At 63.1% G+C, this 12,990-nt stretch overlaps 1 protein-coding gene across 1 annotated transcript in view; it reads right to left on the bottom strand.

The window, feature by feature from the left end:
• The window catches only part of CCDC187 (coiled-coil domain containing 187), a 39,208-nt gene that overhangs the window by 22,402 nt on the left and 3,816 nt on the right, over window positions 1–12,990 (bottom strand). The window contains exons 3-8 of the mRNA XM_007459021.1: window positions 10,656–10,798; window positions 4,612–4,756; window positions 3,350–3,448; window positions 3,058–3,161; window positions 2,778–2,974; window positions 303–808 (exon numbers count right to left, since the gene is read on the bottom strand). Of these exons, the coding sequence (XP_007459083.1) occupies window positions 303–808; window positions 2,778–2,974; window positions 3,058–3,161; window positions 3,350–3,448; window positions 4,612–4,756; window positions 10,656–10,798 (1,194 nt within the window). The remainder of the gene's footprint in view (window positions 1–302; window positions 809–2,777; window positions 2,975–3,057; window positions 3,162–3,349; window positions 3,449–4,611; window positions 4,757–10,655; window positions 10,799–12,990) is intronic.

Below are 12,990 nucleotides of genomic sequence, written 5' to 3'. Positions count from 1 at the left end.
CCCCGTCCACCATCCCTCTGGCCTCCACCCACCCGTCTCCACCTCCTGGGTGTGTCGATGCTTCCTTCTGCTTAAACCCAGCTCAGATGCGCCCCCATCCCCGGGAGGACCCGACCTCCTCCGGGCTTCCCAGGCTCCGAGACCCTCTTAGGGCCACGGGCATGCTGCACCGGCCTCCCCAGTTGGCCACCAGCGCCGGCAGGGCCACCCCCATGCCCAGCACGGCCCGGCCTGCAGCAGCCCAACCTCAGCCCTCTCCCCCGCCCCCTGCCTGTCCCTCGCCAGGGGAAGCTGCCGCTGACCTGGGTAGGCCAGGGCTGGAGCGGGGTGTGTCGGCTTTCGGGCCTTCCTCCGGGGGGCTGGCGTGGGGGCTTTGTAGAGACATGAGGCGCTGGCGGGTGCCGAGGTGCCCAGGGAGGTGCAGCTCGCCTGCCACCGTGCCTGGGCCCGGATCTTGTCCCTCAGCTGCTCCAGTCGGGGAGTGCTCTCCCTGGGCTGCTGCGGGGGCCCCAGCACCAGGAGGGTCCTCTCCTTCCAGGTCCCGTGGGGAGGCGTGCATGACTCATGGCCCCCCGAGGAGCCGGAGAGGCAGCCCGACGACACCGAGCTGTCCCCATCCTTGGCCTCCTCGTCTGTCAAACACACCAGGAGGCTGCAGGCCTTCCGCTGGGGGCCGGGCTCCTCAGGGTAGTCACACCAGGCCACGTGGGGAGATCCGCGCTGGGCGCCTGTCTGCTGGGAGGGCTCAGGCCAGCTCACAGCAGCCATGACTTCACCCTCAGCTGCAGGCACAGGGAGCCTGTCTTCCCTTGGGAGAGAGAGGCAGACACCGCCTGTCAGGTGCGGAGACGTGGTGGTGCTGAGCAAAACATCTCACGTGGACGCCCACTGTCTCCAGCGCCCTCCCACTCCCCATTTTCCTGTCTCAGACTGAGAAAGGTGGGAGATGCCAATAAAAAGTACCCCCCCCTCCGTTGGTGGCAGTGCTGCAACGTTCTCTCCTGGATCCCGACCGCACCCCTGTGAGGTGGGCACTACATTGGCCTCCCGCACGGGCTCTGGGGAAGGCACACGGCAGAGGCGATCCGGCCCAAGTCCTCACTGCTCACACCAGCTTGGCGGCGCTCCGGGAAGGCATGGCCACCTCCGCAGCAGTGCCTCCGCCCTTGTGTGCTGGCACACGCACCCAAGTCGGCACAAACACTACCTGGACTTGGCACTGGCCTTCCCAACGGCTGGTCTCCCTGGGGTCCCAAGGGAGAGAGGGCACTGCCTCTATCTATCTTTGGGGCGGGGCTGGATCATTTCCCCCGGGCAGGTGGGCGGCATCCCCATGACCAAGGATGACACGCGGCACGGCCCGGAGCAAGGGTGGAGCCAGTGAACCCCCATCACCACCTGCCCTGGGGTCAGAGGGTGCTTTCCCAGGGCAGCCCCATGGTCTGCAGCCCAGCATCCATCCTCACTCAAGGCAAGCTGGCTCCTGCCCAGCTCCCGATGCCCGTCTGTGCTGGTCCCCTGGTCCATGATGGAAACCCTAAGGACGGTTATGGAAACTGGGGGGGCACAGTGGGCTGCAGGGCCCTGGGCTGGCAAAAGCCTGGGGCCTTCCCAGTGTGCTGCCTCTCAGCACGGGGTGAGAATTCCGCACGGCCCTGTGACAGCATAATAACCCCGAGTCACTCAGTGACAGACAGCCAGGGCCTTCAGCTCCTGCTGGGGCTCCAGGCAGCACCCCACTCCAGTCCTCCCAGGGCGCTGGGGGTCAGGCTCGGCCTGGGCTGGAGTAGGGACGACGTGAGGGGCTGGGGGCGGGGATGGGCAGGGGCAGGGGTGGGCTCAGCTCCAGGCTGGTGGCCGGCTCAAGGTTCAGTTCCGGGTGGGGTCAGCCTGGGAGTCCGGGTGCAGGAGAGAGGAGCCAGCCTGGGCCACGTCCCCAGCAGATGGACGAGGGGCTGAGCGCTCTGGCCCTGACACTTCGGCTTGTGGGGACTGGTTGGGGGAAGCGGGCGCCGGCTTCCCGCTCTCCCTGGCACGAGCTCACTGCACCCTTTCGACCACAGAAATAGAGGCTGGAGAGGCCTGAGCGCCAGGAGAGCATCCCAACCTGTCCAACTCCAGTGGGCTTCCTGCCACCTGCTCGACCGCCCTGGCAGGGCGGTGCGGTGAGGGGGATGCGGCCTCTGCCATCTGCCGGCCCCGGGCTCAGCGTGGTGCCCCGAGGAGGAGGGCTGGAGGAGACGAGACGCCTCACCCCACCCTGCCTCTGGGTATTGTGAGGCTCTGGTGAGTTCACTCCCACAGGAGGGCCCTGCGGGGTGGCCCTCAGGGAGGGGCTGACATGGTTAGGGACACTCCTTCATTTTAGGAATTGCCCTAAAGGCACTCCTTCCAGAGCGGGGACCCAGAGAAAGGCGGGTCTGCAGCAAAGGACCCTCTAATTCCAGGCGGGCATGGAGAATGGAGAGCTGTCCTTGAGGCTCCTTCTAAAGGACCCGTCCTGGGAAACCGGGGACACCTGGAGACGCTGCCGTCTGGGCAGCGCGCAGGGCGGGGCTCTGGTCACTGCGACACAGCCCCACGTTTAGCGGCCAGCAAGAGGGCGAGTCGCCCCGGACAGACCCTGCCTGGAACGTGGGGTGTACCCTCCACCCCCGCGCAGCCTCCCCTGTAGTTGGGGCCGGGGTGAGGCAGGCACAGAGCCAGCAGGACCCCAGATCCAGCCTCCGGCTCCAGGGCCCTCAACCACACCTGGGGGCCCAGACAGACAACGTTACCTCTGCGGCCAGGTCCCCCTGCCAGCAGCACTGCCACCACCATCCGGCTCTGCTCCGTCCTCCTGGCCTGGAGCCCCGGCCTGCCTGGGCTCGCCCGCTCCACTGGGCACCTTGCTCGGCGAGGCTGAAAGGGAGCAGGTCCCACCCGTGTGTTTCTTTAGGATGTTTGCAAGCGGCTGGTGTCCCAGGTCGCTGACCTGGGGCCACACAGGAAGGCGGCCCCTGCCGGGAGAGCTGCAGGCAGCGGCGTGGGCTCCTGCGCTGTGCCGCACGCACGCACGCACGCACGCACGCACACGGGCCTGCGGAAGGCTTCCGCTCCCGTCGAGGGTGGGGCGACTTCATCAGCGATGACCAGGGCGTCCCCCACACGGCCACCAGAGCCTGGATAGGGGAGGGGACGCCCAAAGACAGCTCTGCCTCCTACGTTCACAAAGAGCCCCCGACCCCTGGGCAGAATCCCTGTGCCACCGTGGCAAGAGTGAAAGCCCACGCCCACCGCCCTGCGAAGAGACCCCGCCTGCGCTGCGGCCGCAGGGTCGTGCTCCCAGGCAGAGGCCTGGCCCCTTTACTGAAGGCCTTCCTCCCCGCCACACCCTCAGGCTCCCCGAGCAGTTGGGGTCCGGGGGGGTGTCCTCCCAGGGTCCGCTGGACTCGCCAGCCCTCTTCCCCTAAGGGCAGAGGGAAAGGGTCATTCGGAGCAGAAGCAGCAGGAGCTTAGACGCCGGAAGTTTCTCCTGACGGGAGGAACTGGTGGCCTCTGTTCCCTTTAGCAGGGACTAAGCTGCCCCGGGGGTCAAGGAGACCTACTCCTCCAGGAAGAAGCCGCGTCATAGACATGACGCGCCGTCAGTTTAAACCCTCTGCTAGCGATGAAAACAAAATCATGAAAACAAGTGCGTGGCGAACTTGAAAACAAACCCAACGGCCTCCCTGCCCAGGACCCCAGCTCCTGTCGCCCCTGCCCAGCTGCGGCGGCCACTGGGCTTGGCTCTGGGCTGCAGCTGGGTGGCCACGAGTGGCAGTGTGTAGCCCCCATGCAGGCTCGCCCACCTGGCAGCGCTGCAGCTGAGCCCAGAGCTGCAGGCCCCTGAGGCTGAGGCACCTCCGGCGGGTGTGGCACGCGCAGCTACCTGTCCTGACCCCCTCCCTGGCTTGTGCCGGCCTGATGCCACTCTGAGAAAGTCCCCTCACCCCCCGTGAGTGGGGCCCCGTCCCTCTGCCCCCCACGGGGTGGGGACCGCTGGGGGGTGGGGGTGGCCTGTGTGCAGATGCCTTTGGCTTCGGGAGCCCCCAGCACGGTCGGGGCGGGGGGGAGGCGTGGGGATCCCATCTCAGCTGTCCCGCCCACGGTCCTGTGGGAGGAGTCCAGCTCCCCTCCTCGGGTTCAGCCCCAGTCTAGTGTCCTGGGCCCGGCAGGGTCAGAAGCCGGGGGTCGGGGGTCTTCAGGGCCGGGAGAGACAGCACCCGTGGGTCCCCGGGGCCACGCCAAGCTTGGCCAGGTCTGAGAGGGGTCACAAGGGATGGGCTTCTCGGCTGGGAGGGGCTGTATGAAGAGCAAACCAAGCGGCCTGTGCCCCCCTGCCCGGCACGTGGTGGATGCAGAGGTAGAGCCCCGACTCCAGACATGCCAGGTGCCTGCCGGTGACCTCGGGCAGGTCATTCAGTTTGCTCATCAGGAAAGTGGGCGCAACAGTAGCCCCCACTTGTCAGGGTTCTTGAGAGGGTCAGGAGACACCTGGTACTCAGTGCCCCCTGGGTTGGGCACAGACTGAGAAATGAGAGCCGGGCACCTCTGTTCCCACCCTGCCCAGCCCAGGCCCCCATGACACACCTGCACCGTCAGGCCAGAGAGTGGTGACCCACCAGGGCAGCCGTTTCTGTCCCTCGCTGCCACCAGGGGCTCCCCCTGGCCTGGGGCCTGTCATGCCATCCACCGCACCCGCAGCCGGCTGCACCGTGAGAAGTGGCCGGGCTGGCTGGTGGGTCGGGTGGGGCAGCGGGTGGGGAGGGACTCCCGCCTCTGGACGCAGCCCTCGCTCTACTCTAAGCAGCCACACTGTTTACTCTCCCTTAGGACAGCCCTAGGACAGCCAGCCCTGAGCAGGCTTGAGCAGGCTGGGGACAGTTGGACCACCCTGCCCACAGCCTCCGGGGCCCCAGGGTCAGAAAGCACACAGGAGGCGGCAGCGACAACAGCTGGCACAGGCGTGGACGTTGGCATGGCACCTGACAGCCACCTGCCAGATGCAGCCCTGGGGAAGCAGCAGCCCCACGGGGGACACACCCACGCCAGCCCCGGCCACGCCGAGAGTCTCCAGCGGAGCAGACCTCACCCAGAAGCCACAAGTCAGCCGGGGCCCGAGGGGCACAGGGGCTCAGAGGCCAGAGGAAGCCGTCCCAAGGCTGACCCAGGCTCCGGGCACATCGAGGAAGTGATGTGCAGATGGCAAGGGCACCTGGGCACTTGCGCCCTGCTGCTCCGTGGCACACTCTTCCCCTTTGATACCTGTCTTGCACACACACACACACTACACACGACACACACAAATAACACATTACACACACACAGATACACCACACACACAGAAACACACAACATAACACACACACCACACACACACACACACACACACACACACACACACACACACACAGGCCCAGTATGTCCGCCAGGTAACCTGGCCCTGTCACCTTGCCCACTGTCACACAACGCAGAGCAGAGACCTGCCCTTGGCCCTGGCCCCTCAAATTAGGAGCACCTAGCAGCCCTGGGAAAGGAGCCTGGGGACATGACACACCCAGCATGGCTTTGCCCCCAGGAGGTCCCAAGTCCTCAGAGGGAGCCCTCAGACAGAAGACCGCTCCCAGGGTGGGCAGGGCGGAGGAGGGGTGACTGGTCTGCGCTCAGCCAAGCCCACGGCAGGAAGTGCCTGGGGAGGCCAGGCAGGGCTCAGGCAGAGACCCCAGAGGACTCACCCGCTGGAAGGCTCCAGGCCTCCCCGTCCGTGGGAGGGTGCGGGGCAGCAGCCATGGCTCAAAGGCCAGCGGCAAGCAGAGTTCAAGGACCCGGGTGCCCAGGCCTCCAGGTCCGGGGAGGTCAGGCAGGGAGAGGCCCGCCCCGACGTTGCCAAAGAAACCCCAGGGGTCCCTCTGACAGTGCGGGCTCCTCCTCCAGGCCGCTGGGAGCCTGCAGGACCTGTGCCAGGCGCCAGGGGCCTCACCTGCACCAATGTCCCACCCGGGCGGAGGTACACACATGGGGCACCCTCCCTACCGCACGAGGAGCTGCCCAGAGCCCCGCTCTCGCCCTCCTCCCCAGAACCCGCACCCCGCACCGGGGCTCTGGGGGCTGGAAGCAGGGGGCCTGGAGGTGGACGAGTGCCATCCCTTCTGACACAGGACGTGAGGCACGGGTCACTGGGACAGCTCACACCTCCAGAGCAGCCCTCCAGGCATGGATATCAGGTGGACGGTGTGTGTGTGGGGGGCAGGGGACGTGTGTGCAGGGATAGAGCGCCACGTGGTCCAGTTACACCGAACTCACAAACCGCAAAGCCCCTCGCATCCTCGGGGTCGGCGTGGCAGCCTCAGCCGAGTGACAGGAGGTGGCGCTTTCCCGTGGCTCTTACACTGGCTTTCCAACTAAGGGTGCTGGTGAGTGTGGGGAAGGGCGTGCTGTCCCTCCCGCCCCCTGTCCCCCCACATCCAGCTCCAACCACAGGCCTGCGGGGGAGGGGGGCAGGGTGGGTGCTCAGGGATCCTGGGGGCTGCCCAATAAACATCCGGTCTTCCCAGCTGCCGACTTAGCTGGCTATGGGGCCACACCGGCAGGTGGCGCCCCGTCCCCGTCATGGATGGGGAGCCAGCCCCCTACGGGGTTGCCAGGGGACTGTTCCACAGGCCTTTGCTGTTCCTGCTACCACCCCACCCCCGTAGTTATGTCCCTCTCCCAAAAAACACTAGAAAAACAGTCTTTTGCGAAGAAACTCCTCTTGGTGTTCAGGAAGTTCGGATTTAGGGACGGAGGCTCAGAGCGGGCTGGCCTCTTAAATACTCAGGGGTACGTCTGCCCCCCCGGAGGTGGTATGGGGGGAAGCAGGCCCTCGGTCCCTGGGGAGTTGCTGGATGCTGTCCTGGGAGAGCCAGGCACCTGGAAAGGTCACCTCGGACTGGAGCTGGACCCTCCAAGCAAGACCACACTGGAGGTGGCTGGGACCCTGGGCCAGAGGGTCCATAGGGAGCCGACCCCTGCGGTCGGCAGGTGTGGTGCTGGAGCTCTGCACCCCTGCCTGGGCCTGCCTCGGCCACCATGAGCCAGGAGGTATCTGGCACCTGAAGATGGATGGGCTCAGGTGTGTGCACAGGTTGGCTTTGCCCATCGATGTTGGAGAGATGGGGAGAATCCCCCTGGCCTGAGGGCTGGACACAGTGGCTGGAGCCTAAAAGAGCCAAGTTCCTCCCTCAGTTTCTGGAACATCCTCCCCACCCCAAGTCGACCAACAAAGTCCCCAACACTTCCAGGGGGCGGCAGCAGTGCATCTGCTGTCCAGACTCAGCCCCCAGGAGCTTGGCACCCCCCTGGGGGGTCCGGCTGTCTGGTCGCTGCCCTGAGTGGCCACACCAGCCTGTGCAGAACACCTCTCGCTGGAATTCTGAGATGCAGACTTCAGATCCAAAAAGCACCACAACTGGAAACACGTTAATTTTTTTCTTTGTTAAAAGGAAATGCATCAACGCGAACACTGAGACAACTTTCCTGGCCGCCGGGCCACCTCTTCAGTCCACGGGTTCCAGGTCTGAAAACTGGCTCAGCCAAAACCCACGCCAGGGACTGTGGCATTTCTATCGGGGCAGCCACCCTCTGCCTCTCAGTCATCCATCCTTAATTTACTCTGACAAATGTAAGAGGCCTTCCCCAGAGGCACCTGGGGTAGCTGCACTGGGAAAGGGAACGGCAGACATGGTACAGACATCAGGACACAGGGCCAGGGTTCACACTGATGCCCACAGAACCCCATCAGAGAGGCAGTTAACAGAGTTCTGTCCACGGTCCAGCTTAGAGCGGGTCCGCTGGGTCACAGACCCCTTGGTGGTCCCCTCCGCAGTCTGTGGATGTAGAATTCACAAACCCCACGTCAGATCCGTGGTCTGTGGGGTAAGAGCCATTGTTGTGATCATGGTGGGAAGGTTAAGGGTATGAAACATCTCCCCTCCATGGCCCAGAGAGTAAAGCAAAAACGGCATCACCTCCAGGGTAGGGGGATGGGGAGACGGGTGCCCTCCTGGAGGATCCGAAGGATGCAGGGGGGCTGGTCCCCAGCACACCTCCATTTCATTCTCCAGCGTAGTCCCTGCTGAAAGGGAGTAGGTCGTGGAGCCCGGCCACAGCCTCCAGGCAGGGTGACATGGCCCCAGGGATACGAGGCCCTGCGGTGTGGTGCAGCCTCCATCCCCTTCAGAGACAGACCGCCTTCTCTACGTGGGATGCACATGGCACCTACTGCAGGTCTGTCTGGGGCTGTGTCTGACTCCCTGCCCTGAGCCACAGGCATCACAGGGACCCAGCTTATCAGGGGCGCAATGCTGCTGTGCCGGCCGGACGAGGCGCGGGGTGACACGTGCTCTCCAGAGGGCAGCCTCCAGCGGCAGCAGATAGAACAGCCAGGACTCTGAAGGACTGCAAGGCCTGCCGCACCGTGAACATTCTAGAGGTCCAGGGGAGGGGGGCGTCTCCGGGCGTGCCCTCCAAGCAAAGGCCAGGTGGTTGCATCTTGCACCTCCCGCCGGTAACAGGGAAGCACCATGCCTGGCAAGCCTCTCGGGTTCTGGAGGCAGCACTGCCTGCATCTGTGATGGGCAAGGCTTGTGGGGTTGGGGGCAAGCCCAGAGGGAGGGAGAGTCATGGCCCAGGCCCTGGGCTCTGCGTGGAGGCCACACCATCGGAGGAAGAGTTTCACCCTGTTGTGGCCTGAATGTTTGTGTCCTTCCCAGATCCATATGTTGAGCCCTAAGGCCCCGTGTGGCTGTATTTGGAATAACGATGTAATTACCGTTAAATAAGGTCATGGGGAAGGGGGGCTGATCCGATAGGATTGGTGTCCTAATAAGAGGAAACACAAGAGAGCTTACGCTCTGTCTCCTGGCCCCCATGTGCACGCACAGAGGAAAGGCTACGTGAGGACACAGCGAGAAGGTGGCCATCTGCAAGCCCAAAATTCCTCACCAGGAACCAAATCTGCTGGTGCCTTGATCTTGGATGTCCAGCCTCCAGGCCTGTGAGAAATAAATGTCTGTTGTTTAAGCTGTCCAGTTTTGTTACCCAGCTTGAGCTGACTAAGAGACATGCCTACTGGGCCCTGAGACAGACGCCCGGCCAGGCTCCAGACATGACATGGCAGGGGCTGCCCACCACAAGCTGGGCCCAATCGGGCCACCGGGTCACAAAGGGGCTTTTTGATGGTTCACAGTGTCTCCTTGCCCTAATTCTGAGCTTTGACCAGCCTTGCAGGGGCCCTGGGGCCTGGGGCCCTGTATCTGCGGAGGGAGGCCCCGGCACCCGCCCCCCCCCCTTTAAAGTAGCTAATGAAAGGTTGAAAGAAGAGCAGTTTGTTTTTCAAGTAGGTAATGGTGATTTTGGCCTCTCAGTTAAAGTCATACTGAATAGTCTTTTGTTGTGTGCAGACTGAGAGATTTCTAGCTCCCCCCCCCCCCCCCCCCCTTCCTTCCTGCTGCCTCCCTGCTCAGCTGCCCAGGGCGAGACACAGCTCTATTGGGAAACGTCCATGCTCCCGCCCTGGGAGATTCGCGGTCTGAAGGAGGGAAGGCAGTGCCAGCCACAGGGAGGGGCAGGAGGGTCAGGTACTCTCCCGACTGGGGGCTCTCTAGGGCCTCACGCGCTTTGCTCCATCAAGGCTGCCGTTCCTGTACACCTCAGCCATCGCCCCTGGATTAATTAGGACCACAGACACACAGGCCCCACACCCAGGGCAACCTGAAAGCCATGCACGGCCTCAGGGTTCAGCATCCCCAGGGTCCTGCCCTCTCCCCAAGGGACTGACCAGATGACTTGGAAATTAGGGAAAGGACCCACTATCCTTGTCCCAGGGCAACTGTGAAGGATCAACCCATGAAAATGGCCCGTACCACCCTGCCCTTTGTAACCCTGGGCTGAGGCCACACAGGCCTGGGAGAGGAGGCTGCTGGCAGAGCAGAAGGGCCAGGAGAGGGCACTGAGGAGGAAACGGGGTTTCCATGGCAACCGTCAGCTGTCTAGGCTGGGGACCACGTGGCAGAGAGGCTCAGGGAAGAGACCCCCGTGGGTGTGTGGGCCAGGCTGGCAGGAGTGTGGTCCCACTCTCCTGCTCTCCTTTCACTTCATCGCTGCTGGACGGATAGATGGACATTGCTCAGCGACCCCACTGAGGCAGGCAGCTACCCCAGCTGCTGTGCGCCTGCTTTGTGCCTCACGCCTCTGGGGAGGCAAGTCCAGACGTGGGCCGGCGGGGAAGGGCAAGGGGTGCATAACACCTCTTGAGAAGCCCTGTGGTAGGGCTTCCAGGGCCCAGGGTGCCCTGAACAGCTGGCCGCCTCCCCACTCTGCCCAGAGTCCCGTACCCCCAGGCCTTCCCAACACTTTTTCCCGGTGCAGGGCACCCCCGAGCTCAGCACCCTGCCTTTTGCCTTCCCTGCCTTCCCTGCCCTCCCCCCCTCCCCGGGAAGTGGCCGCACGTCCCCTGAGTGCCCTCCGTCCCCTCGATACAGCTCTGCACTCCTGCAGCTCCAGCCCAGACTTGGGGGCGGCATGTTCCCCCTCCAGGCCTGCCTGGGGGTGACGGTGTCTGAGGGTTGGGGGACGGGGCCTCGCCTCGTCCACACCTGGCGGGGGGCAGGGTCTTCAGGCAGGTGTGGGGGGCTCCCGCAGGGATGAGTGGGTGTCCCGGGGACCAGGTGTCCTCCAGGCTCTGTGACCACACCCCCGGTGGGGCAGGTGATGAGCATCCAGTGCTCAGGGGCCAAGGCTAGGGGCAATGAGATTGAGGGGAGGGGCGCTGAAGGGTGGAGGCCCCTGCTGCAGGGCCCAGGGCTCAGGGACCTTCCTCAAGTTCCAGCTGTTTTTCCAGGTTCCCAGCCAGCAGGCCTGCCCCTGTCCCTCAGCCTGGTGGCCCCAGAGGCACCTGGGCTCCCTCTGGCCTTGCTGTCAAATGGAGCACCTGTCCCAGAGGGGCAGGCAAACTCCCGGCCCATCGGTCCCACCCACGAGTCTCATGTCTGCTGTGCTCCAGGGCTACGCCAAGGGCTTCGCAGGCATAGACCTCATTCACCGGGCTCCCATTTGAGAGAGAACAGAGAGGCCCAGAGAAGGGCTGGGGCCCCAGTTCGTGAGTAGCCCTGCTGTGTCCCAAGCCCCACACTTGCCCTACGCTCTAGATGAGCGGGGGCGTCTAAATGCAGAGAGGATTTGTCATCAGTCAGTGAGCAACTGTGTGTCAGCCCCATGCCAGGAGTTTCAGCGATCCCAGCTGGGCCTTGCCCACCTGGAGCACACAGGTGCTCTGCCCAGCCTCCTGCCCACGAGTAAGGACCTGGTACATAGCAGTGACACGTCTATAAGGTGACTGTCACACAGCCTCCACCCCCAGTTGTGTCTGTGATGTCCAGGTAATGCTCACAATACAATGTTAATGGGCAGGGACCTCCCTGGCGGTCCGGCGGTTAAGACTCTGCGCTTCACTGCAGGGGGCGCAGCTTGATCCCCGGTCAGGGGAACTGAGGTCCTGCATGCTGTGCAGCTGCGGCCAAAAAAAAATTTTTTTTAATGTTAATTGGGAGCAGAAGAGGCTACAAAACCACCTGTGATCCAAGTCATGTAGCAACACTTGTCAGTGCCTACTGAGAACTGGCTGTAGTGGGGTGAATGGTGGTCCCCAAAGAGACATCCACCTACAATGGTAAGTGCGACCTCATTTGGGAAAAAGGGTGATTGCAAATGAAATGAAATTAAGGCTCTCGAGATGAGATCATCCCCAATTAGGGTGGGTCCTAAGTCCGAAGCAAGTCCTTTCAGGAGGAGAGAAAACAGACTGAGAGGAGAGACACAGGGGAAGAGGGGAGAGCTCACGAAGACAGAGGCAGAGATGGGAGTGATTTGGCCACAAGCCACGGGACACCTGGAGCCCCAGAAGTTGCAAGAGGCGGGAAGGACTCCTGCTGGACCCTCCAGACAGAGCGGGACCCCACCAGCACCTAGATTCTTCTGGCTTCCAGAGCTGAGAGAGAACAAATTCTGTCATTTTAAGCCATCCAGTTGTGGTCATTTGTTACAGCAGCCCTAGGAGACTAAAACAGAGACCCACGCCCCATCAGGTAGTTTAACCAGAACTTACTGTGCCTTCTGTCACAGTCCCAATGGGTCCAGCCTCCCAGCGAGCCTGGGAGGTAAGTATCAGAGAGACAGAACTTGCCTGGGTTGAAATGTGAACCCAGGCATCTGGCTCTTAACCACAGCATGGCCTGGCTTCTCTCCCCAGAGGGTCTGGGCCCACGATCCATCATCACACTCCTGGAATGGGGAGCTGCCAGTGGGCAGAGAACCCCCAAAAGGGAGAAACCCACTGCATTTCCTGTTTGCCTGGGGGGCTTCCTAGTATTTATTTGGATCAGCAGATTTGCCTTCCTAATTCTGTTTGGTTTAGGCTGTTGTTAAAAGGTTCCCTCTCGGGCTTCCCTGGTGGCGCAGTGGTTAGGAGTCCGCCTGCCGATGCGGGGGACGCGGGTTCGCGCCCTGGTCCGGGAGGATCCCACGTGCCGCGGAGAGGCTGGGCCCGGGAGCCATGGCCGCTGAGCCTGCGCGTCCGGAGGCTGTGCTCTGCCACGGGAGAGGCCGCAACGGTGAGAGGCCCGCGTACCGCAAAAAAAAAAAAAAAAAAAAAAAAGGTTCTGTCTCCCACCCCACACCCAAGGCCTGGGGGGCTTGGAGCCATCCCAGGAACCTGGAGCCCAAATACACTCTCTCCTTCTCTGTCTGTCTCTCCCTCTCTCTGTGTCTGTCTCTCTCCCTCTCTCCAGCACTCACAGGCCTGGGGGCACAGACAGGCAGGGGCAGGGGTTTCCATCACACAGGCCAAGGACGAGCCCCGCCATGGACAAGTGAGCGCGGGTCTGCTTCATGGGCACCTGCTTCCTCCCCACAGGCCCTGGGGGCGTAAACTGG

Source organism: Lipotes vexillifer, unplaced genomic scaffold, assembly GCF_000442215.2.
Source record: "Lipotes vexillifer unplaced genomic scaffold, Lipotes_vexillifer_v1.1 scaffold636, whole genome shotgun sequence".
Taxonomy (NCBI): Eukaryota; Metazoa; Chordata; class Mammalia; order Artiodactyla; family Lipotidae; genus Lipotes; species Lipotes vexillifer.
Note: the sequence above shows the minus strand (reverse complement) of the source record. Positions and strands in the feature narration are given on the sequence as shown.